General features: G+C 37.1%; 1 protein-coding gene across 3 annotated transcripts in view; it reads left to right on the top strand.

Annotated features, from left to right (window-relative positions):
* Positions 1–26,025, top strand: part of PSME4 (proteasome activator subunit 4) — a 99,377-nt gene that overhangs the window by 58,287 nt on the left and 15,065 nt on the right. For all 3 annotated transcript variants that reach the window (XM_055540080.1, XM_055540079.1, XM_055540081.1), the window contains 21 exons: positions 2,457–2,512; positions 3,395–3,451; positions 3,655–3,710; positions 3,805–3,903; positions 8,080–8,142; positions 8,418–8,513; positions 9,809–9,940; positions 11,455–11,664; positions 13,007–13,143; positions 13,972–14,025; positions 14,157–14,286; positions 14,876–14,957; positions 16,257–16,410; positions 17,442–17,511; positions 18,054–18,179; positions 18,711–18,863; positions 20,828–20,932; positions 21,477–21,568; positions 22,419–22,550; positions 23,113–23,321; positions 24,501–24,586. In XM_055540080.1, coding sequence (XP_055396055.1) covers positions 2,457–2,512; positions 3,395–3,451; positions 3,655–3,710; positions 3,805–3,903; positions 8,080–8,142; positions 8,418–8,513; positions 9,809–9,940; positions 11,455–11,664; positions 13,007–13,143; positions 13,972–14,025; positions 14,157–14,286; positions 14,876–14,957; positions 16,257–16,410; positions 17,442–17,511; positions 18,054–18,179; positions 18,711–18,863; positions 20,828–20,932; positions 21,477–21,568; positions 22,419–22,550; positions 23,113–23,321; positions 24,501–24,586 — 2,299 coding nt within the window. The remainder of the gene's footprint in view (positions 1–2,456; positions 2,513–3,394; positions 3,452–3,654; positions 3,711–3,804; positions 3,904–8,079; positions 8,143–8,417; positions 8,514–9,808; positions 9,941–11,454; positions 11,665–13,006; positions 13,144–13,971; positions 14,026–14,156; positions 14,287–14,875; positions 14,958–16,256; positions 16,411–17,441; positions 17,512–18,053; positions 18,180–18,710; positions 18,864–20,827; positions 20,933–21,476; positions 21,569–22,418; positions 22,551–23,112; positions 23,322–24,500; positions 24,587–26,025) is intronic.

Genomic DNA, 26,025 nt, shown 5'->3' with positions numbered 1-26,025 from the left:
GAGAGAGATTTCTTTTAGAAAATTCTTCTTTTAAAGAAAGATCAGAAGAAATATTTAATATAAATATTTGTACTGAGAAACATTCAGTGTCAAAGGTGTCAGTACAGTTTAATTAATTTGTTAGATAAGAGATCAATTAAAGCTTAATCTTAGATAAATAAGCATAAAAGAAACTTGAGATGGATAAAAACAGATACAGCTGAAATATGTGTCTAAACAGATGCCTTCTATGCACTTCAGATATGTAAGATGTGTTTTTATTCAGGTTTTAAAAGTAAAAGCTGAAGCCATTTTAATTTAAATAAACTACTTAAATATTTTAAAATCCCATACAGGTTGATATGTTTTTAAATAATTGTGTAATAAGTGATAGTATTTTTTCAATTTTCTGATAGGGAAACAATTCAGAGTGACACATGGATTTTTACAATTAGCATTGGGACCCTTAGATGAGACTTGTTTTTAAATGTGGTTACGGTGTAATTCGGAGAAGGCAATGGCAACCCACTCCAGTACTCTTGCCTTGAAAATCCTATGGACAGAGGAGCCTGGTAGGCTGCAGTCCAGGGGGTTGCGAAGAGTCGGACACGACTGAGCGACTTCACTTTCACTATGCACGTTCATGCATTGGAGAAGAAAATGGCAACCCACTCCAGTGCTCTTGACTGGAGAATCCCAGGGACGGGGTAGCCTGCTGGGCTGCTGTCTATGGGGTCGCACAGAGTCAGACACGACTGAAGCGACTTAGCAGCAGCAGCAGCAACAGTGTAATTGGCAGTAGTAGAAGCAGAAAGGCATAATAAAAAAACATCTCAGATTCCTAACTGATAGCCTTTTGTTTGGTTGTGTGTTTGATACAGTACAAAAATTTTCAGGATAGTTTATTATAGAGATTGCTTTTTAAAAACTCATTTGTTAAGAGTAGTTTTGTGACAATAATTAGAATGCATGCTTGGTTCAATATTATGTGATACTAGACATGGGTTGGGCAAGGTACAGTTGTATTACATTTATTAGCAGCAAGGAGGAGACCTGTGTTCTCCTGTCATAGCTTGTGACAAGTATTTCCCTTGCTCTGTGGGGGTGGGGATTAACAGTTTTATGCCTAATGCTTGTTACTCTTTGAGCACAGCCTTTTCTCTTTCTTGGTGAAATCTAATTTCAGTAAGATATTGAACTCCCCTTGAAGTTCACTGTGAAAGAATCTGATCTTATTTTTTACTGACTAGACTCTATGCATATATATTTTTCAATCATACACATTTTTACAGAATGTTTAAGTTTGCATGCTGTTGCCAAAAGCTGAAACTTTATGGAGTGAAAACAAGATTTTAAGAAGAATTTAAATTTGAACTTGAAATTCTCTGAAAAGCAAATTAACATTTTATATTAAGAAATATTACCATTCTTTGTTTATATTCTGTAGATTTAGTTTTGAAACTTGAGACAGTACTATTGCCGTCCTAGGCACTACATCATAGCAAGGAACATAGTTAAATAATTGGGTTTTAGTAATCTTAATGTTATTTACCCATTTAGATAAATCCCAGAATCCATAGCAACCAATTATTAGGATAGAGATAACTTAGCTCAACTTAAAAAAAAAAAAAAAAATGCAGTATCGGCGGGGGGTGTTGATTTAAAAATAGTGTTTTTCTTCTTTACAAGTAGTAGTTCATGAATTACAAGCAATAATTATAAAACCTCTATTTATTACTAATTAGGCCTATATAGGATACGCTTATCTCATGTTTCCTTGGCAATTTGCTCCTTTCTTCCTTTTCTTAGAAAGTAGTAAAATCTTTGTTTATAAAAAGTTATTGAATTGAATCATAGTTTGAAATAAAATGTTTTTCATTAAAGAAAATTTATATTTCAGATATAAAAATTCATATTCCCCAGTAGAATCTGTCCTTAGGTACCTAAAATGTGACTTTGAATGTAGTATTTTTACATCTGAACATCTTCAGAAGTAGTGGTATTTTATTGCAGATGTTAGGAGAGATCACTTTAGCTGGTTGTAAGAGGAAGAGTAATGATTATCTAAAGAAGCTTGTCTGCTGTATATTTTACAGTAAAATTTGATGGTGATTTTTTGGTGTTTATTTTAACCATTATTATAACATTGAAAGTTTACTTTTCCTTGTATAAATGTTTATCATCAGTCTTAAGCTTTTACACTTGTATATTGAATATCAGTGTTATGTTCATTTGGGCAGTGAATCCCCCCCAAAGTCATTACATTTAATTAACATTTTTTTGAAGATGAATAATACTGTACTTACTGAAACAGATAGACCATTAGTCTTCAGAAGGCTAGAGTAAAGAATTGAAGTGTTGAAGATGAGAGATCTGTGTTAAAGATGATCATCTAAACATTCTAGCAATGACATTTTTCCCTTTAAACCTCCTTTTTGGTATTGTTAATAAATACAGGCATTCTTGTCTTTATACAGGGTACCAAGTATGGTGTCTTTGGAAGAGACAAAGTTATATACTGGACTTGAATATGGTATGTGAATCCTAATCTGAGTAAATCTGTGTGGATTATTTTTATCAGTTACTTTATAAGAGTTAAGATGGGATAATACTGTAGTTACAACTTTTCTAGTCTCTATGTAAAATGAGTATTAATTACACAATATTATCTTTGCTTTTTCTGGAGAAAGTGGGAAATTATTATATAAAGAATAGCCATTAAAGGATAGATGCTTTCTATGTGCAAAGGGAGACTTCCATATATTGTAATGCTCACTTATGGTTAGAATTGTTATTTTATACTTGAGCTAAACCCTTATATATTTGATTTATGCAAAACATTTAGCATTAATTTAATGTTCTGAATCTAACATTAATAAATTTAACACTTCCTTATTGGAGTTCATTGCATATATTAATTAATTAAATGTAATTTTTGTTTGTTTGATTTGGGTCACCACAACTGATTAAAGAATCTTACGCATTTTTAGTCCGTAATTAGTGACTAGAGTGCCTTTGAAATATTGGCAGAGACAGTTTTGTCTCCCTCCTCCTTGCCTGCCTAATAATAAAGGTTTATAAGCAGGTTCTTATAACTGTGTAGATTTTAAAAGATATTCTGTATCATGCCAAGCTACTAACCAACTATGATAAAGACAGACCCATTTAAAAAAAATTTTTTTTATTGGAGATATAGTTGCAATTAATTTACAGTGTTGTATTAATTTGAAGTGTACAGCAAAGTGAATCTGTTACACATATGTATCTACTTTTTTTAGATTCTTTTCCATGACCCATTTATTTTCTTCCTGGATACATTATCTCTTCTTGACATAACTGTTAGTATAAACTTGAAAGCTCTGTCTGGGCTGCATTAAGTGTGTGTAAAATGCCTTTTCTCATTTTTTACAAATAGATCTATCCAGAGAGAACTACCGGGAAACAATTGCTAGGGTCATAAGGAAACTTCTTAGTAAGTACATACATGTATTTATTTTTTTTTTACTAAGTATTTAGAAATTTTATAACATATGTGCTTTTACTTAACTATTTAAAAATTATAAATGGTGAGAATATCAGGTGGTGGGTTTTTTCCCCCCTGTTCTTTTCTAGTATATCAGGAGTCCTATGGTAATTTAAAATATTTTAACAAAAATTCTTTTCCTCCTATTATAGACCACATACTTAATAATTCAGAAGATGATACCAAGTCCTTGTTTCTTATCATAAAGGTACAATTGTTATTTACACAGTTGCATGGTTATTAATACGACCAGATTTGATGTGACAACTCATAAATATAAAATCTGAAATTCTTTGGCACAGATTATTGGAGACCTTTTGCAGTTCCAAGGATCTCACAAGCATGAATTTGACTCTCGTTGGAAAAGCTTTAACCTAGTAAAGAAATCAATGGAAAATCGGGTCAGTATTTTCACTTAAAACTCAGAATTTATTTTAAAGGTATATAATACTGATATAACCACCTAATTTAGCATTTGTTTAGCATACAGAGGAAGTTTCCCTGTAAGTAAAAATAGTAGATTTTCAAATACTATATCCTGGTATAATCAAAAGGATCCTGGAAATAAATATACTTTACTGAAACCTCTTCTGTCAATTTCCGTGCTAGTCTCTGAACTCTCAATGGCAATTTGGAGTATAATAACTTGGCAACCGCATTCTCATTATCATATAAGAACCTAAAGGGATGAAAAGTAGGAATTGTCCATAGGCATGAATTTAAAGCATCATGTTTTATTTAATCTTAATTGGTTCTCCAGGAGAGATCAATATAAGATCTCCTGGAAGCACGGAAGAAAGAATAACTTAAATCAACCATTTGAAGATCATAGCACAGTTCTTCATTGGGAGACTTTTTTTGGAAATTGAGACTGTAAAGGTTTTACGAGTTTGTTGTTTAGGCATGGGATACTTCATATTTTAAACAAAGAGATTGACATGGGGAAAGGCAGGGAGATGTACCAACATGGCATGCCTTAGGGAGCACTAGTTGTAGGAAAGAGTGGCAGGAGGTAAACTAGGTCAGTTCTAGTTTTGTCCCAAGAATGTGCTCCAGTTTTACATTCAGCAGTGGGGAAGTCATTAAAAGTTCTTAAGTAGATCTGATGTGAATATTGAAAGGATCAATATTAAATTCAGTGGATTTTAAAAAGCTCTGCCACTGCTGTAAGAATAAGCAGTAGGCAAACGAGCCTGGAAGTCAGGAGGCTTTAATAGTAGTTCAGATGGGAAAGCATAGCCTGTGCTAGGGTGGAGGTAAGGGGACTTGAAAATGAAAGAATTGGTGGGGGCTTGATAACCAATCAGTATCACAGTAATCCAAGCCTATGCCCCAACCAGTAATGCTGAAGAAGCTGAAGTTGAATGGTTCTGTGAAGACCTACAAGACCTTCTAGAACTAACACCCAAAAAAGATGTCCTTTTCATTATAGGGGACTGGAATGCAAAAGTAGGAAGTCAAGAAACACCTGGAGTAACAGGCAAATTTGGCCTTGGAATACTGAATGAAGCAGGGCAAAGACTAATAGAGTTTTGCCAAGAAAATGCACTGGTCATAACAAACACCCTCTTCCAACAACACAAGAGAAGACTACACATGGATATCACCAGATGGTCAACACCAAAATCAGATTGATTATATTCTTTGCAGCCAAAGATGGAGAAGCTCTATATAGTCAACAAAAACAAGACTGAGAGCTGACTGTGGCTCAGATCATGAACTCCTTATTGCCAAATTCAGACTCAAATTGAAGAAAGTAGGGAAAACCACTAGACCATTCAGGTATGGCCTAAATCAAATGCCTTATGATTATAAGTGGAAGTGAGAAATAGATTTAAGGGCCTAGATCTGATAGACAGAGTGCCTGATGAACTATGGACAGAGGTTCATGACATTGTACAGGAGACAGGGATCAAGACCATCCCCATGGAAAAGAAATGCAAAAAAGCAAAATGGCTGTCTGGGGAGGCCTTACAAATAGCTGTGAAAAGAAGAGAAGTGAAAAGCAAAGGAGAAAAGGACAGATATAAACATCTGAATGCAGAGTTCCAAAGAATAGTAAGGAGAGATAAGAAAGCCTTCCTCAGCAATCAATGCAAAGAAATAGAGGAAAACAACAGAATGGGAAAGACTAGAGATCTCATCAAGAAAATTAGAGATACCAAGGGAACATTTCATGCAAAGATGGGCTCGATAAAGGACAGAAATGGTATGGACCTAACGGAAGCAGAAGATATTAAGAAGAGGTGGCAAGAATACACAGAGGAACTGTACAAAAAAGATCTTCACGACCAAGATAATCACAGTGTGATCACTCACCTAGAGCCAGACATCCTGGAATGTGAAGTCAAGTGGGCCTTAGAAAGCATCACTACGCTGGTGCATTGGGATGACTCAGAAGGATGGCATGGGGAGGGAGGTGGGAGGGGCGTTCAGGATTGGGAACACGTGTACACCCGTGGTGGATTCATGTTGATGTATGGCAAAACCAATACAATATTGTAGAGTAATTAGCCTATAATTAAAATAAATAAATTTAAATTAAAAAAAGAAAAAGCATCACTACGAACAAAGCTAGTGGAGGTGATGGAATTCCAGTTGAGCTATTTCAAATCCTGAAAGATGATGCTGTGAAAGTGCTGCACTCAACATGCCAGCAAATTTAGAAAACTCAGCAGTGGCCACAGGACTGGAAAAGGTCAGTTTTCATTCCAGTCCCAAAGAAAGGCAATGCCAAAGATGCTCAAACTACTGCACAATTGCACTCATCTCACATGCTAGTAAAGTAATGCTCAAAATTCTCCAAGCCAGGCTTAAGCAATACGTGAACCATGAACTTCCTGATGTTCAAGCTGCTTTTAGAAAAGGCAGAGGAACCAGAGATCAAATTACCAATATCCACTGGATCATGGAAAAAGGAAGAGAGTTCCAGAGAAACATCTATTTCTGCTTTATTGACTATGCCAAAGCCTTTGACTGTGTGGATCACAATAAACTGTGGAAAATTCTGAAAGAGATGGGAATACCAGACCACCTGACCTGCCTCTTGAGAAACCTGTATGCATGTCAGGAAGCAACAGTTAGAACAGGACATGGAACAACAGACTGGTTCCAAATAGGAAAAGGAGTACGTCAAGGCTGTATATTGTCACCCTACTTATTTAACTTATATGCAGAGTACATCATGAGAAACGCTGGGCTGGAAAAAGCACAAGCTGGAATCAAGATTGCTGGGAGAAATATCAATAACCTCAGATATGCAGATGACACCACCCTTATGGCAGAAAGTGAAGAGGAACTCAAAAGCCTCTTGATGAAAGTGAAAGAGGAGAGTGAAAAAGTTGGCTTAAAGCTCAACATTCAGAAAACGAAGATCATGGCATCTGGTCCCATCACTTCATGGCAAATAGATGGGGAAACATTGGAAACAGTGTCAGACATTATTTTTTGGGGCTCCAAAATCACTGCAGATGGTGACTGCAGCCATGAAATTAAAAGACGCTTACTCCTTGGAGGAAAAGTTATGACCAACCTAGATAGCATATTGAGAAGCAGAGACATGACTTTGCCAACAAAGGTCCATCTAGTCAAGGCTGTGGTTTTTCCAGTGGTCATGTATGGATGTGAGAGTTGGACTGTGAAGAAAGCTGAGCGCCAAAGAATTGATGCTTTTGAACTGTGGTGTTGGAGAAGACTCTTGAGAGTCCCTTGGACTGCAAGGAGATCCAGCCAGTCCATTCTGAAGGAGATCAGTCCTGGGATTTCATTGGAAGGAATGATGCTAAAGCTGAAAATCCAGTACTTTGGCCACCTCATGCGAAGAGTTGACTCATTGGAAAAGACACCGATGCTGGGAGGGATTGAGGGCAGGAGGCGAAGGGGACGACAGAGGATGAGATGGCTGGATGGCATCACCGGCTCGATGGACATGAGTCTGAGTGAACTCTGAGAGTTGGTAATGGACAGGGAGGCCTGGCGTGCTGAGATTCATGGGGTCGCAAAGAGTCGGACACGACTGAGTGACTGAACTGAACTGAACTGATAACCAATGAGATAAAGGTGTAAAAGAGGAATCTGGGTTCCAGACTTCTTCCTTTAGTGACTGGGTAGAAGATTGAGGGTAGGGGAAAATTTAAAAGATAATTTTTACAAAAGTAAAGGATGTTATATTCTGTAGTAAACATACACAATTACCCAGAAAGGCTATTTATAAATGTAATAGAGTCAATAACTTTTTTTAGGGGCTGGTGTTGTATTTATAGTATTAGTATTGTATTTGGGTGAATAAAGACCAGCTGCACTGCTCTCCCACACATGGATTTGTTAATAAATCATCAGAAAAAGTGGGTGTTGGATGAGCTATTTAAAGGGAGTATTCCTATAATTAGCCATAAAATTAATAATATATTTTTAAATATGTCTCATATTATTTTAGTATAAGTGAAATACCTACAAAATACTGCCCGCAAGCCCTTCCTGTACCTTCTTTGAGCTAATTTTTTGTTAAGGGATTCAGAGGACCCCATTGTTGAGGCATTCATGGAAGATGTTGAAGTGTTTGCTACTCTTTTTTTCAGCTCCATGGGAAAAAACAACATATCAGAGCACTATTGATTGACAGAGTAATGTTGCAGCATGAGGTAAATAGCTTTTTAAAATTAAGATACCTTTTGTGGGGAGGGGCATGCCTTGCATGCGGCTTGTGAGACCTCAGTTCACTAGCTAGGGATTCAACCTGAGCCACAGCAGTGAAAACCTGGAATGCTAACCACTAGGCCGCCAAGGAACTCACCATGATGACTTTTTTTAAATGACAGTTTTTTCAGATACATATTTAATTATTGGTGTTATGTCATAATTAAATGAACTTGTACTAAAAACTTTGAGATTTGATTTACACTGGTCTCTTTTTTAGCTGCGAACACTAACTGTTGAGGGTTGCGAATACAAAAAGATACATCAAGAGATGATTAGAGATCTTCTTCGTTTATCTACAAGTTCATACAGTCAGGTAAGGCTAGTCCACACACTCGGGCGTGTCCCCCTCTTACCCATTTTGTAACACTCCATCTAAAGTATCCCCATTTTAAGGAAGGGATAGTTAGGGAGTTTGGGAATGTCACGTGTACACTGCTGTGTTTAAAATGGATAACCAACAAGGATCTACTGTAAAACACGTGGAACTCTGCTCAGTGTTAGGTGGCAGAACGGATGGAAGGGAAGTTTTGGGGGGAGTGGATACATGTACATGTATGGTGAGTGCCTTTGCTGTCTGCCTAAAACTGGCACAACACTGTTAATCAGCTATACTCTGATACTGAATAAAAAGTTTTTTTTAAAAATTAAGTATCCCCATTTTAACAAGGGGATTTAAATAATTTATTAGCATCAAAAGTTTATGTTTTAAATTACAAATATATTCAAATTAGTTTTGCTTCTCTTTTTAAAATAACATTTATTTTTGCTGTTTATAATTGCTTCTCAAAATTTTTTTTGAAAAATATAACTAAAGTAGATAATGCTAATGTAGCCAGTGTAATGTTGATACCACTTAAATCATATTATGAATACCAGCCTTTGAAGGCCATATAATTCTTCCATGCCATTATGCCCGAGTTTAGGAAGCTGATACCATGTGAATTGTGGGGTGCATCCTTTTAGGTAGCATAGGACCAAAAATTCATAAGAGATTTATAAATAGCCAGTGAGTCTGTAAATTAGGAAACCAGTCTAACCCAGAGATTTTTGCCTGAAGTATTATTTTTAAAAGTTTGAAAAATGTACAGTGTATTGCTTTTTACTATAATGAGCTGTTGTTCATTACTGTTTAGTTCATGGGTTATGAATTTATACTGAATCTTTTGTTTGGGTTCAAAATATGTGGCCTATACCTAAGGTTTGCATTAAAAAGTTTAAGTTGTTTTGTGTTTTGGAAAGTCTTTGATTTTCCTCATGTAGACACAAAAGACAGTCTGACTTTTCTCATTAAGAATACACTCAGAATAAAAAGTTTAATAGTCTGCTGATTATGTTACTGAACAAATGCATATCAGTTCCATTCAGTCTCTCTTTTACCAAAAATGATTGAATGAGTGTAACTTAAACTTTGGATGTAGTTGGTGGTAGTTTGCTTTCCTTCTGATAAAAAGATGATTATTTACTCATTTTTGTTATGCGCTTTGGTATATTTTTCTGTTATTAAAACAGCATGTAAATTACTACTGCTTTGTTTTAAACATTCATATGGAATTTTTTTTGTCGTTTTTCTGCCATGTAATAAGCGTCTGTTCATTACTCTTTCTTTAGGTCAGAAATAAGGCCCAGCAAACATTTTTTGCTGCCTTGGGAGCATATAACTTCTGTTGCAGAGATATCATTCCCTTGGTTTTGGGGTTCTTACGACCTGATAGACAAGATGTCACTCAACAGCAGTTCAAGGTACAGTGTTTTTGTTTTTACTACAAAATTTTTCAGCTGTGGAGAAAAGATGAAAGAATTTCACACTGATGGAATTGCTGACCCCCAAGGCAGGTATCTAATTCAAGACAGTTATAGACAGTCTAACTCATTGGGTGATATGTTGTTGAGAGCAGTTTAAATGGACAAAATCAGACAGGTCAAGTAAGATTAAAATTGGAAACTGTGAAATCAGTAAAATCGAAGTTACAGTGACCTTATAAGAACCGTAAAGAGGATTAGAGTCCAAGGTGGTTAAGAAGCCAGATTCGAATTGTGAATGTTCAGGAAATAAAATGATTTGATCCTAATGTCTCTTTTTATTAAAACGCATGCATACTTAGTCACGTCTGACTCTTTGCGACCGTATAGAGTGTAATCCGCTAGGCTCCTCTGTCCATGGGATTTCTCAGGCAAGAATGTTTAGAGTGGGTTGACATTTCCTCCTCAAGGGAATCTTCCCAACCCAGGGATTGAACCTGCATCTCCTGTGTATCCTGCATTGCAGGCAGTCTTTGCTCGCTGAGCCTTTGAGGACATCCTCAGTAAAATAGGGTACCTTAAAAAGAGGAATCTACTGTCATCAGAATCATTTTGATTAATTGAACTCCTATTTGTTGTTGTGCAGTCACTAAGTTGTGTCTGACTGTGACGCCACGAACTGCAGCACGCAGGCTTCCCTGTCCTTCACCTTCTCCCAGAGCTGCTCACGCTCATGTCCTTTGAGTCAGTGATGCCACCCAACTATCTCGTCCTCTGTCATCCCCTTCTTCTGTCTTCCATCTTTCCCAGCATCAGGATCTCTTCTAATGAATCGGCTCTGTGCATCAGATGGCCAAATTATTGGAGCTTCAGCTTCAGCATCAGTCTTTCCAATGAATATTTAAGATTGATTTCCTTTAGAATTGACTGCTTTAATCTCCTTGCGGCCCAAGGAACTCTCAAGAGTCTTCTCCAGCACCACAGTTCAAAAGCATCAATTCTTTGGCAGTCAGCCTTCTTTATGGTCCAACTCTCAGATCCATGCATCACTACTGGAAAAATAATAGCTTTGACTATACGGACCTTATTAGTATTAATAAAAAGTATGCAGTATAATTAAGTAACCTAATTTTTATATAATTAGGGAGATCCTCGGCAACCAGATTTAACTACTATTTTTTTAAGTACTCCAGGCATTATACCCTAAAATGCAAAGAGTGGCAGATTTCACAGCCTTTATAAATGTAGTAGCAGAGAATTAGAATGGAAGCTAATAAAAGCACATCTTTACATTTCTATACTAATAGCCGTTCTTTGAGCTAACCATCTGTTAAATGACTTAGAGAAAATATTACTGGATTGCATTTAAGTAACATGTTAAATGTATGAACCTGTTTTACTAACCAATACCAAGCATTTAAATAATCAGTGTTGAGTAGATGTGAAAACAACACGTAGGTTTGTTGGCTACAACTAAACCGTGCTTTAGTTCTCAACTTCATTTTTTCCTGCAGGGTGCCTTGTATTGTCTCCTTGGAAATCACAGTGGTGTATGCTTGGCAAACCTTCATGATTGGGACTGTATTGTACAGACTTGGCCAGCAATTGTTTCTTCTGGGCTTAGCCAAGCAATGTCCCTGGAAAAGCCATCGATAGTGAGGCTGTTTGATGATCTTGCAGAAAAGATTCATCGGCAATATGAAACAATTGGCTTGGACTTCACAGTAAGCAAAATGATTTTTTAAATTCAAACTTTAGTGCAAACACTGCTTTGTTAAAATGCTCTGATTTTTCTTGTCTGTTTTTCAGTAATCATTTTCTTGGCATTTGATTCTTTTTTTTTTTTTAAGCATTTTATTTCTCTTTCCTTTTAATGCTTTAGTGATCATTACTGTAAATGGCAGGGAGAAGTAGAAAGTTGAAGCATGGCCAGGAGAGAACTGCGTGGTTTTCTACCAAGAGGCCACAAAGTAGATTACATTGTTGGTATTTGCCATTATTCCCGGTATATCTGTGGCCTCATTTTTCTGAAAGTTGGTTCTGTTTTAGGAGGTCAGTTTTACTAGTCAAAGTCACAGAAGATTGACTACAGGGTTCATAATTTATAGGAAGATTAAAATTGGATGATTTGACAAATGAAAAAGTAAGTATCGGGTTCAGTAGAGCTAAGATGAGGATGCAGAGCAGATTATCATCTAAAAATTTTCAAATGCCTATTTACACACCCAACAGAATTGGGGATGGGTAAGAGATGTGAGTACAGTTGAATCCCCCTCTTTTCTGAAGTTATTTTGTTTTACATCTGTCCTCAGTTTTAAAAACCACTGCTCTAAATGTATACCTTTTTTGCAAAATATACTCTATTTGTAACTGTCAGATTATACTTTCTTTTTAAATTTTTTTTTTAAACTTGAGATGTAACTCACATACAAAAACCTTTTTAACAGAACAGTTGTGTGCTTATAATCACAATAGTCTATTCTCAGGGTTGTACAACCATCAGTACTCTCATTCTAGAACATTATAATTACTCAAATAAAGAAACCTTATACCCAGTAATAGTTGCTTCCCATTTCCCCATACCCCTGCTGCTGCTGCTGCTGCTAAGTCGCTTCAGTCGTGTCCGACTCTGTGCGACCCCATAGACGGCAGCCCACCAGGCTCCCCCGTCCCTGGGATTCTCCAGGCAAGAACACTGGAGTGGGTCGCCATTTCCTTCTCCAATGCATGACAGTGAAAACTGAAAGTGAAGTCCCTCAGTCATGTCCGACTTTTCGCGACCCCATGGACTGCAGCCCACCAGGCTCCTCCGTCCATGGGATTCTCCAGGCAAGAGTACTGGAGTGGGGTGCCATGGCCTTCTCTGTCCCCATATCCCTAGTCTCTGGAAACTACTGACTTGCTCTTTTTCTCTGTCAATTTGCCTATTATGGCCATTACATGTAAATGGAATTATACAATTTGTGGCCGATTATATCTGGCTTCTGTCACTTAGCATAATGTTGTTAAGATTTATCCACGGTATGTCCATACTTCATTTTCTTCCTGGCTTTTCTTTTTAATAAGATTCCAAAGTCATGTGTTGGAATAGCAGAATTACTTCAGCAATCAAAAAACCCCTCTATCAACCAGACAATGCTTAGCTCAGAAGAAATTAAAGAAGGACTTAAACGCCAACAAGAGAGGAATGTTGATGCCCTGAGGTAATTATTAATGCCTGCTTATCCAGATGTGTAACATTATAGACAGTAGGTTTTAAATATCTCTCAGATAGCGATGCACTATAACTACCTAATGAGATTTACACATTGTACTGAAGAGAAACCAAAGTGTTAGGTAGTTATTGTGAAGATCTGTTTGTCACTTTTAGCTATGGAGATAGAAAAACACCATCTTAAAATAATCATGTCATATGTTTTTTCAACATGAATTGATTTTTCTTGTAGTATACATATTCCACTCATTAAATCTTAAGTTCAATATTTATCTTGTCATAGCTCTTACAGTAGTAAGCTTTTGATCAAATTTATATGAATTTGTTATCATGATATTAGTAAATTGCTTTTAGATTTTTGGAACCAAAGTACTTCAGCAGTAACACTCAAGCAGGAGCTTTCCCAACTTTATTATTTTCTTTGCCTTATAAATGTACTCATTAATTTTTTCCCCAGCATTTCTATATAAATAATAAACTTTATAGTCTACCTCATGTATACCTGGGTGTTGTGTAGGTAGACCACTCCTGATCACCACTCACAGATTTCCTTTTGAATGCCCACCCAGGAACAGTTCAATTGCTCAGTGTACCTAGCACTACTTTTTTTTCTCTCTCTACTTTTTCCTCTCTTTTCTTATTTTCTTTTTGGTGTCAACCGTCTGCTTACTTCACTCTGGCTTATTTTTCATCAGACCCTTTATAGTCTGGTAATGAGGATGGTGAATTTGGCAGGAATTTTAATTACATTGCATTTTTGATATTCATCTTAGCATTGTATTAAAATAGTAGCTCACCTGAATTTTTTTTTTTTAAGGAACTATGAAAATTTGGTTAACACTTTGCTAGATGGTGTGGAGCAGAGAAATTTGTAAGTGCAAAAAAAGTATTTTTTTAATTCCCAATGCTTTTATCTTCAATGTTATAGGGGATTTCTACCCTGAAGACCATGAATGAGTATCAGTGTGTTTTCTGATTTTTTTCCCACTCTCCCCTTTTCAGGCCCTGGAAATTTGAGCATATAGGCATTGGGCTTTTGTCTCTACTCTTGAGAGATGACAGAGTGTTGCCTCTTCGTGCCATACGTTTTTTTGTTGAGAATCTCAACCATGATGCAATTGTAGTTCGAAAGGTACATATTTTATTTTAGCTATAATCTTGCGTTTGAGAATTTTTACATGTTGAAGTGTATTGATTTGAAATCTACCTCTCTTGGATCAGAGATGGTAATAATTCATCCAACAAATACATGAAGAGGTGTTCTCAGACGCTGTGAATTTCAACACTGGGGATATAGCAGGAAACACGTTTATAGGTTATTGGACAGCCTGACTTTGAAAAATTAACCACAGGTATATTATAACATGTTACAGGAAGGAAAAGATTTTTGGTTTTACTTGAAAACTATCTGAGGCGGGTGACCTGGCCTGGCACATTGGGAAAAGATCCCTAGGAAGAAATGTCTAGGCTGAGAGAGGAAGAATAAGCAGGAACAAAGAAAGGATACAGGTTGTTTAGGCAGAGCCTTGCATGGGTTGAGGGTTCAACAGTAAGAACTGCAAACGACTCAGCCCAAATCAGAGTTAGCACTCATGTGACTGTGCCGTCAGTGGGTGAGGTATTTCTCTGCTTTTGAGAGAAACAAAACTCAGCTTCTGCTTTGGGTCAAGGTAGCAACCCTTTGAGAGATGTAAAATGTACCTTACCTGCTTCTTTTCTAGATGGCAATCTCAGCTGTTGCTGGTATTCTTAAGCAGCTAAAAAGAACCCACAAAAAACTGACCATCAGTCCCTATGAAATCAGTAAGTATTACCAAATGTGATGAATAGTGCTGCTTTTTTTTTTTTTGAATAGTGCTTCTTAGTCAGACTTGGAAAGCTTCTTTGAAATGTATAAATTATAGTTCTTGATCCAAATATTTTTCTGTACCAAGTATAGAAGTATAGGAGATTTTTTTTTTACTTAAAAAAAACTTGTTTGGCTGTGCCAGAGCTTAGTTGTAGCATGCAAGATCTTTGTTTTAACATACTAGATGTTCAGTTGCAGCATGCAAACTCTAAGTTGTGTTATGTAGGATCTAGTTCTCTGACCAGGGATCGAACCCAGACTCCCTCCATTGGGAGTACAGAGTCTTAGCCACTGGACACCAGGGAAAGCCCCTAGGAAGACTTTAATTCTAAGTATGAAATAATATTATAAAGGGAAAACAGTTGACCTAGTAAAAACTAGTGATAACGATATTTATAAAACAGATGGCTCTTTATGTCTTTATAATACGTAAAATGTGTACCTTTTACACACTCTGAATACATGTTATCTACTTCTTATTTATCTCACCAGTTAAGCAATTGTATTAGTTATTTCTCAAACAGTATTTCACAGACTTAAATACCATTACCGTTAATTCATCAATAAATGTTTAGGGGCAAAGTTAATTTGATTTTGGAAGAAATATTTTTTGGGGGCTGCACCTCATGCTTAGTTCTGGGATCTTAGTTCTGTGACCAATAATTGAACCCAGGCCCTCGGCAGTGAGCATGCCAAATCCTAACCAAATTTATCATTTGACTTATCAAATTTGTTTTAATCTCTGATAACTCCTGAGATATTCAAACAGCTATCTTCAGTTTTCCTCCCTACCCCATTTTAGGAGGGGAGTTTAGCTATGCGCCACCATCTTTATTTTGGAACAGAGAGAGAGAATGTGAAAGTGTACACATGGTGAAATGTAAAAATTAAAGGCATCTGGTTGAAGAATACTTGGGAATTCTTTGAGCTTTGTAATTAATTCAAGCCTAATTGAATTAATCAAACCTAACAAAATTAATTTTTTAAATTTTGGTAAAAGGAATGAAGTACGGATCAAACTTGATTTTTTTTTCCCCCTCAGATAACTATCCCAGCACCATTTAGTAGATGATAAGCCCATTTTTCCTCTTCTGATTTGAAATGCTTCATATGTATGTGGTTTTTTGCTTGAGTGAATTTTCATAGAATCTTGTTAGGAAGATAAAGTCACACTAGCACTGTGGATTGGTTCTTGAGAATAATTATTACACAGATATTTTGAAGTTCATCAAATGTAATTGTCTTTTCCTTAGGTGGATATCCTAAACCCACCCAGATTGTTGCTGGTGATAGGCCTGATAACCACTGGTTGCATTATGATAGCAAAAGCATACCCAGAACTAAAAAAGAATGGGAGTCAAGTTGCTTTGTGGAAAAAACTCATTGGGGATACTACACCTGGCCACAGTAAGTTGCAGCTTGCCACGCACCTTACTACTGAACAGCTTATCTTCAATAAAATTTGTTTTGTCATCTGGATTTCTGTGGACGTGCTGAGGCAGTTGAAGCATAGGCACTCTGTCACCAAAGATACACAATCTCTAGCTTTTCTGCTCTTTTTTTCTTTGTTCTTGTCAATGCTGTGCCTCATCCTGCCTCTATTCTTGTCTTTCTTCTGAAACCCTTAGACTTTCTTAGTCCTACCGTTACACTTCTAAGGAGTTTAATAGTTGCTCTGAATTATATTCTTGCCTATTAAAAAAATACTACACCTGTCTAAACCAGCCCCAAGAAATACTTCTTTGTCTTTTATTGACTCTAGTAATCTATGTTATTAGGATGCGTGACCTGATAGATTTTTATTTTATTTTATTTATTTATTTTTTAATTTATTTTAATTGGAGGCTAATTACTGTATAATACTGTAGTGGTTTTTGCCATACATTGACATGAATCAGCCATCGTTGTACATCTGTTCCCATCCTGAACCCCCTCCCACCTCCCTCCCTATCCCTCCCTCAGGGTCATCCCAGTGCACCAGCCCTGAGCACCCTGTCTCATGCATCGAACCTGGACTGGCGATCTGTTTCACATATGAAAATATACATGTTTCAATGCTGTTCTCTCAAATCATCCTACCCTGGCCTTCTCCCACAGAGTCCAAAAGACTGTTCTATACATCTGTGTCTCTTTTGCTGTCTTGCATATAGGGTCATTGTTGCCATCTTTCTAAATTTCACATATATGCATTAGTATACTGTATTGCTGTTTTTCTTTCTGACTTACTTCACTCTGTATAATAGGCTCCAATTCATCCACCTCATTAGAACTGATTCAAATGTATTCTTTTTAATGGCTGAGTAATATTCCATTGTGTATATGTACCACAACTTTCTTATCCATTCGTCTGCCAGTGGACATCTCATGCTTTTTATCCATGAAGCTCTAATGTTGTTTTCTATCTATGTGTGTTACCAATACAAACTCTTACTTTGTAGGAATATGGTTGTTTATGCTGGTGTGGAGGAGCAACCTAAGCTTGGCAGAAGCAGGGAGGATTTGACAGAGGTAAGCATCTAATTTCACCATTTGTGAACACACCTGGTTCACATGTGTCTTGCTTTTGGCTATTGATTTATTAGAACTTTGTTCACGTTTTTCTCCCCCAAATTTGTGTCCTGCAGTGTAGTACAGTAAGTGCCGGCAAATGTATACTCCCTTTCTCCCCCTGCCCCAACCCTCCTCCCTTCTCTTAGGACCAGCTGACACAAGGCTTAGGTCTCTAAGTCACTCTCAAGTTACTGCCTAATTAGCACTCACTTAGGTACTGACTTTTAGTTTTTTATTGCATATAAATGGTGGATAATCAGTGAATAATTATTGATAGATTTAAGTTGGAACCTCTCAGTCTTCATAGAACTTCTTTATCATTTTGAAGAATTTTAAATTTATGTCTTCCTCAGTTACATTTATGCTGTAGCTTCTGTTTTGTAATTCTGAACAAAGTTTACTTTTAACTTATGGCAGTTTATAAATATGGAAATAAATTCGAATAAATTTTAATCCCTGAATGTTCTCTCTCTTTTTTTTTTTTTTTTTCAATTTTATAGGCAGAACAGATTATATTTGATCATTTTTCTGATCCTAAATTTGTCGAACAGTTAATTACCTTTCTATCTTTAGAAGACAGAAAAGGAAAGGATAAATTTAATCCTCGACGTTTTTGCCTCTTTAAGGTAACTATTATTTATATACCCTTTTCATAAAGCTTAGTGATTCTCAGTTTGTAGGTTTGTGAGTTCTAAAGTATTTGATCAAAGTTTGAGTTTAGTCATCTGTTACCTTTGTTTAAAATTACTTTCGAAGTAATGCCTGTCATATTCATCTTGGCTTAAGGTTTAGGACTCAAAAAACCAGGCTTTTTAGTGTTTATCTCTAATATTTGTAATTAGCAGTAGAGATAAAATACCAAAACCCACAAGACTGTATGCATTTCATATTTGTTTGATTTTTCTTGAGGTGTGTGTGATATTTGTAAGATCAAAAAGATTATTAAGTTTTATTTCATTGATTATATTTTAATGTGATGTGGCAAATGACAAGTGGTTTTATCATTTTAACTTACAGACATTGTTAAAGCAGTTAAGTTCTAAGGTGAGAACATGGATTATTTTAAGCACAGTAGTAATATAGTAAACAAATATGAGCCTGTTATAATGGAGATGTAGTCATTTGAGTACTGAAGAACTTTTTCTTTATTTGCATAGGGTATATTCAGAAATTTTGATGATGCCTTCCTGCCAGTTCTGAAGCCCCATTTAGAACGTTTGGTTGCAGATTCACATGAGAGCACCCAGCGATGTGTTGCAGAAATTATAGCTGGCTTAATCAGAGGCTCTAAGCATTGGACATTTGAAAAGGTGATGTAATTTGTAGAGCACATTTCTTGAAGTTGCATTGTCCATTTGTGTAGCAATTCCCAACGCATTGGGTATTAACACCTGGATCAGTCCCCTCAACCTCCTCTGCCCCTCTGCCCGTGTTCAAGTGCCACCTTGGGGCCAGCAGTCCTGCTGAGGGAGTCTGATGGGGGTGGTGGTGGGAACAGCAGTGGGGCGCCCAGCAGTCCTGTGTGCTTATCTCATCTCCACGGGGTCAGCCTGCGGTGCCCATGCCCTCCAAAATGGACAGCAGAGTATGTGTTGATCAAAACATTTTCACTGCTGCACCGAGGAGACACGCATCTTTTAAAAAAAAAAAATGATATTAGCACCTAAAAGATTAAACGTTTGACTCCATATTGCTTTTCTTCCCTGATAGCTCAGTTCGTAAAGAATCTGCCTGCAATGCGGGAGACCTGGGTTTGATCCCTGGGTTGGGAAGATCCCTTGGAGAAGGGAAAGGCTACCCACTCCAGTATTCTGGCCTGGAGAATTCCATGGACTGTATAGTCCAAGTGGTCGCAAAGAGTCAGACACGACTGAGCGACTTTCACTTTTGACTCTCTATTGCTTTAGAGTATAGGTCACAAAGTCGTGTTCTGTATGTGGCATTGAATATCTTTTACAATTTGAATTATTTTCCATCCAGGTATGTCATGCAAAAAGAACTTTAGTTTCTCTTGAAAAATAGGAAGCTCCTGGAATCCTGGTCTCATGTTGCTGCACTGTATCAGTTGGCTGGGGCTGTGCATGAGCGTCTCCCTTCATGAGGCACTCTCTAGCTTCTCCTTAAATCTTTTCTCATAGCCTCTGTGCTACTTTACTCATTTGGTCTTGTAGATGGTTTTGAATTTGACAGCCTTGTTTTGAATATCCCTCTTTTGAATTGTAAGATTAAGTTTTACATATCCACCTCAAGGTTAGTTTCTTTCCTAGCAAAATGCACTAGACTGAAAATAACCTGGTAAAATGTTCAGAATGCCTGAAAACATTCATATTTAATTACACGTAGGAGGATTATGAACACTTTTTAATATATTAATATGTTATTTTATACTTATTCAAATCATGTATTAAATAAAAGAATTTGTTAGTTTGTAACATTGACATTTTCCTGGCATATCATGAAACAGTTTTATGTAAACATGTTAATATGTAGCCTTGTCATCCTTTCTCTGTCATTTTTGAGTTACCTCAATCCCAGAATACAGCTCCTTTCCTTTTTAGTTGTTATAAAATATAGCTTGTTTTTCTTTTTATTCAGAGTCTAATGCTAAACTGGAAATTTTATCGCAAACCATCTCTTCCCCATTTGTCTTTACATAGGTCCTTTTGACTAAAGTAGGGTTCATGGACCTGTAGCTTAAGCATCACTTGGGAATCAGAATCTGCATTTTGTCAAGGATATTTGTGCTCTCACTAAACTATGAGAAGTAGTTCAGTGTTTAGACCCATATATTCACTGCCTGTGTAACTGGAACACATTTTTAAATGCTATTTATATTAACCCCAAACTTGGAATATAAAGATGATGCTTTCAGGTAATACTAAATTGTATTGAAATGTCATTGGTTCCTGTATTAGAATTCAGTCCTGTGACTGTAAGCATGCAAAATACAGAGATGATTGAGGTTTTGTTTTAGCTCAGTGTACTATGTTATTCAGACATTTGAATAGATAACTTCTCAATAGTAGGAGAGATTTTGTAAGGAACCATATAAGTTGTCTCCTCTTTTCTTTTTTTTTGCGGGGGGAAGAGGGGAGGAAATTGCTATATTATCTGGCCATGTTTTCATGTATCATGATACCTTCTTCGATTCTTTGGGTCTTTTAAGAAATAAAGGAAAGATCAGTTTGTGTATTTGTATGTGTGGGTTTGCAGGAACAGATAGTTGAAGGAAAGTGTTCTGAGTATCGTTAACTTCTATATTTTATTTGAGTAGGTGGAGAAGCTTTGGGAACTTCTATGTCCTCTACTTCGAACAGCATTGTCCAACATTACAGTAGAAACTTACAACGACTGGGGAACTTGTATAGCAACATCCTGTGTAAGTTTTCCTCTTCATTTTTGTGTCTCACTAATGATCTATTCTAACTATTTCATACCCCATCTTAAAATATGTAAAATCTCATATTTCTTGATCCTGAAATTTTGTCCTTTTACATAACTGGAGAGATGGTGCTGTTTAGCCTTTTAAACAAGCCTTGAGTGATAACTCTTAAGTAATAATTATACCTTCTCTGCCATGATAATTGCATTTTTAGATTAAATGACAAGCCAAATCATATACCTAGAAGTGTCACTTATATATAGTAAAAGCCAGATGATACAAGGTTATAGGTGTCATTTTTGACACCAGAAACGTGCAGAGCAGTTATACTTTGATTTAAAACAGTCTGATTAGCTGACAGTTTTCTCACTGTTGCTCTTCCTAACGTCAGCTACATTTGGATTTGACTCACCCATAAGTTTTAATTTGATTTTCTTCCTCAAGACTTAGGTTTGTTTATATTTCTAAAGTAAGGATGTCTGATTTATTTGCAGAATTATATGGCCCCTGTTTGAATTGCTACTTTATGTTTTCAACACAGGAAAGCAGAGATCCCCGGAAACTTCATTGGCTTTTTGAACTGCTGTTGGAATCACCACTGAGTGGCGAAGGAGGATCCTTTGTAGATGCATGGTAAATAAGAAGGAAACTGAGGAGGTTAACAAAAGAAAACATCTTTGTTCTTGATGTAGAAGTGGAAGTGAAGCTCTAAACCTCTAACAGCTACATATCGTAACCCTGTTCTTCTGGGAGATGACCATAGTCCATTTACATACAACTTATGATGCTACGTAGAGTTATTTCTCACTTGAGAACAAGTAGGAGAAATGAAGGCAGCCTGAGCAGTTCAAACATAAAGTAGGTCCGGCCTACTCTATTGTTAACATCTTTTCTATCAGGACGGCTCTTTTGTACCATTATGATATTACTAACTTCCTTATCACGTGATCTAATTTTTTACACTTTCCTATTAGGAAAGAAGATAGTAATCGTTTTAAGGAAAAACATACTTGGGCATAAGGAGCTGTAAAACAAATTACTGAACAATAGAAGGAAATCTAGATAATCCTGTTAATAAGAAAAGTCATTTATTATTAATATTAATTAGTAAGGAAACTTCTAATGCTTAGAGATTAACTCAGTGAGTATTCTAAAGTCTGTTTCTTTTGTCTGTATAGTAGTGGAGATGAAATGGGATACAGAGAAAATGATGTAGAAAAAAATAATAAAATCTTCCTAAAGATGCTGTTCTAAACTGTCAGCTTGAAAATGAAACAATTTTAGGTAGAATACAGACTGTTAACATGTAAAGGCAGAACTTCCCTTGTGTTCGAGTGTTAAGACCCTGCACTTCCACTGAAGGGGCATGGGTTTGATCCCTGGCTAGGGAACTAAAATCCCACATGCCACAGAGTTGGGGAGTGGGGGACAGGTAAAGGTGGAGAGGGGCACTAACCCAGCTCTCATTTGTTTTGATTTTTAGTCGACTCTATGTCCTCCAAGGCGGCCTTGCCCAGCAAGAGTGGAGAGTGCCTGAGTTATTACATAGACTACTGAAGTATTTGGAGCCCAAACTCACCCAGGTTTACAAAAATGTCAGGGAAAGAATAGGGAGGTGGGTATTATTTTCCCTGTGGTATGGTATACCTCTTGAGTTCTTTTTATTAAATTTTGGTGTCAAATAATACATACTGTTTATGTTACTGTTGAGTTTTGTGATATACTTTTCTTCAGATTTTGTTTTATATTGTGTTGTGGGACCTTAGATGAGAGGCTCTGAACGGAAGGAGACCACAGTTCGATTCCTGGGTTGGAACAATCCCCTGGAGAAGGGAATGGCAATCCACTTCAGTATTCTTGCTTGGAGAATTCCATGGACAGAGGAGCCTGTGGGCTACAGTCCTTGGGGTCCCAAAGAGTCCGACTTGACTGAGCAACTACACTTGCACTTTGTGAATGTGAAATAGAATGGTACTGTGCTCACAAGCAAGTGGGGAGTGGTCGCCACACTGCAGTTTTTAATACCTCAGAGTTGTAGGCACAGGCTCAAGTTGTAGGCACAAGTCCCTCTCCAGCCATTGTCCTGGGCAGATTTACTTTGGTTGGATCATACTTTTGAACCTTAGGTTTATCCACAATGTGGGATCTATTCTTACTGTATGTATTTTATTTTACAGTGTGCTGACCTATATATTCATGATAGATGTTTCTTTGCCAAACACTGCACCAACAGCATCACCTCGTGTCCCTGAATTTACTGCTCGAATTCTAGAGAAGTTGAAACCCCTCATGGATGTAGATGAAGAAATTCAGAACCATGTTATGGAAGAAAATGGAATTGGTGAAGAAGATGAACGAACCCAGGGCATTAAACTCTTAAAAACTAGTGAGTGGCTCAAATTAGTAGAAACTCCCTTGAAAAACAGATACTTTAGATTATCCTATTGACTTTTTTCTCTTTTTTTCAATTATTATGGTAAAATGTACATAATATGAAATTGACAGTTGAGTGGCACCAAATACTTTACAGTGTTGTACAGCCATCACTTTCACCCATCTTTGTACGCTTTTCATCTTGCAAAACTGAAGCTCTGTACCCGTTAAAAAATAGCTCCTCATTCTCCCCTCCCTCAGCCTCTGACAACCTTCAATCTACTTTCTGTCTCTATAATATGCCTATTCTAGGTATCTCATGTAAGGAGAATCATAAAATATTTCTCCTTTTATGTCTGGCTTTTTTCACTTTGTGTAATGTTTTCAGTGTTTTTCTATTCATAGACTTTTAGGTTGCTTATGCCTTTTGGCTATTATGAATAGTATTTCTATGAATGTTAATGTAAAGTTACATTTGAGTCTCTGCTTTCATGTCTTCTGGGTATTGAAAGCAGAATTGCTATACCATAGGGTAATTGTATGTTTAATTTTTTGAGGAGCCACCAAGATATTTTCCACAGTGGCCTCACCATTTTATATTCCAACCAGCAGTGTTAGAAAGATTTCAACGTTTCCACCTTTTGGCCAACACTTGTTTTCTGTTTTTATGACAACAGCTCTCCTAGTAGATGTGAAGAAGGTATCTTGTTTTGATTTGCAGTGCCCTCATTTTTCATTTTTGTTTCTTTTCATTTCCATTTTTGTTTCTTCTTTGGAGAAATGTCAAGGTCTTTGCCCAGTTTTGAATTAGGTTGTTTTGTTGTTTTTGAGTTGTAGATCTTTACTAGGAGTGTAAACAACTAATTTCATTATCATTTTTGCTTTGTGAGGATGTTTGAAGGCTGGTTTTCATCTGTACTTCATGTGGTTGTTTGTAGATAAATAGTTATCAATAGTTAGCCGATTGATTCTTTTGAAAGTGATTTCAGTTCCCTGGATTGGTTGATAACCTTTGTTAAGGATCCTGTCACACTGCTGATCAAATCTGTGAAGTAACACAGATGATCTCTTTCTTTACATTGAAGAGCTCTCAGAGTGGTTGTCTGGGTTGCACTATATCATAGAATTATTCTACCTTATGTAGTCTCGAACTCAGTAGTGAAGACTGACTCTTTGTTTTTGTTTCCATAAGTTTTGAAATGGCTGATGGCAAGTGCAGGAAGATCATTCTCTACAGCAGTTGCAGAACAACTTCAGCTTCTGCCTTTGTTCTTTAAGGTAAGTTTATGTCTGAACTTAAAGCTGCATCCCCTTTTGACCTTCAAAAGAAATTATTATCAGAGGGTTTATAAGTTTTCAGGCTGTATGATTTGTGTACATCTCTAAAAAAAGTCATCACAGGAAAATCATTAGGTGATCAGTTCAATCGTTCAGTCATTTCCGACTCTTTGCGACCCCATGAACCGAAGCACACCAAGCCTCCCTGTCCATCACCAACTCCCGGAGTCCACCTAAATCCATGTCCATTGAGTTGGTGATGCCATCTAACAGTCTCATCCTCTGTCGTCCCCTTCTCCTCCTGCCCTCAATCTTTCCCAGCATCAGGGTCTTTTCAAATGAGTCAGCGCTTCATCAGGTGGCCAAAGTATTGGAGCTTCAGCTTCAACACCAGTCCTTCCAATAAACAGCCAGGTCTGATCTCCTTTAGGATGGACTGGTTGGATCTCCTTGCAGTCCAGGGGACTCTCAAGAGTCTTTTCCAACACCACAGTTCAAAAGCATCAGTTCTTTGGCTCTCAGCTTTCTTCATAGTCCAGCTCTCACATCCATACATGACTACTGGAAAACCCATAGCATTGACTAGACGGACCTTTGTTGGCAAAGTAACGTCTCTGCTTTTTAATGTGCTGTCTAGGTTGGTCATAACTTTCCTTCCAAGGAATAAGTGTCTTAATTTCATGGCTGCAGTCACCATCTGCAGTGATTTTGGAGCCCAAAAAAATAAAGTCTGACACTGTTTCCACTGTTTCCTCATCTATTTGCCATGGAGCGGTGGGACCGGATGCCATGATCTTAGTTTTCTGAATGTTGAGCTTTAAGCCAACTTTTTCACTCTCCTCTTTCACTTTCATCAAGAGGCTCTTTAGTTCTTTCCTTTCTGCCATAAGGGTGGTGTCATCTGTATATCTGAGGTTATTGATATTTCTCCCAGCAATCTTGATTCCAGTTCGTGCTTCCTCCAGCCCAGCATGTCTCATGATGAACTCTGCATATAAGTTAAATAGGCCAGGTGACAATATACAGCCTTGACGTACTCCCTTTCCTATTTGGAATCAGTCTGTTGTTCCATGTCCAGTAACTGTTGCTTCCTGACCTGCATACAGGTTTCTCAAGAGGCAGGTCAGGTGGTCTGGGATTCCCATCTCTTTCAGAATTTCCCACAGTTTATCCACACAGTCAAAGGCTTTGGCATAGTCAGTAAAGCAGAAATAGATGTTTTTCTGGAACTCTCTTGCTTTTTCCATGATCCAGTGGATGTTGGCAGTTTGATCTCTGGTTCCTCTGCCTTTTCTAAAACCAGCTTGAACATCTGGAAGTTCATGGTTCACATATTGCTGAAGCCTGGCTTAGAGAATTTTGAGCATTACTTTACTAGCATGTGAGATGAGTGCAATTGTGAGGTAGTTTGAGCATTCTTTGGCATTGCCTCTCTTTGG

This window comes from Bubalus kerabau, chromosome 11 (genome assembly GCF_029407905.1).
Source record: "Bubalus kerabau isolate K-KA32 ecotype Philippines breed swamp buffalo chromosome 11, PCC_UOA_SB_1v2, whole genome shotgun sequence".
NCBI classification, from domain to species: domain Eukaryota; kingdom Metazoa; phylum Chordata; class Mammalia; order Artiodactyla; family Bovidae; genus Bubalus; species Bubalus kerabau.
Note: the sequence above shows the minus strand (reverse complement) of the source record. Positions and strands in the feature narration are given on the sequence as shown.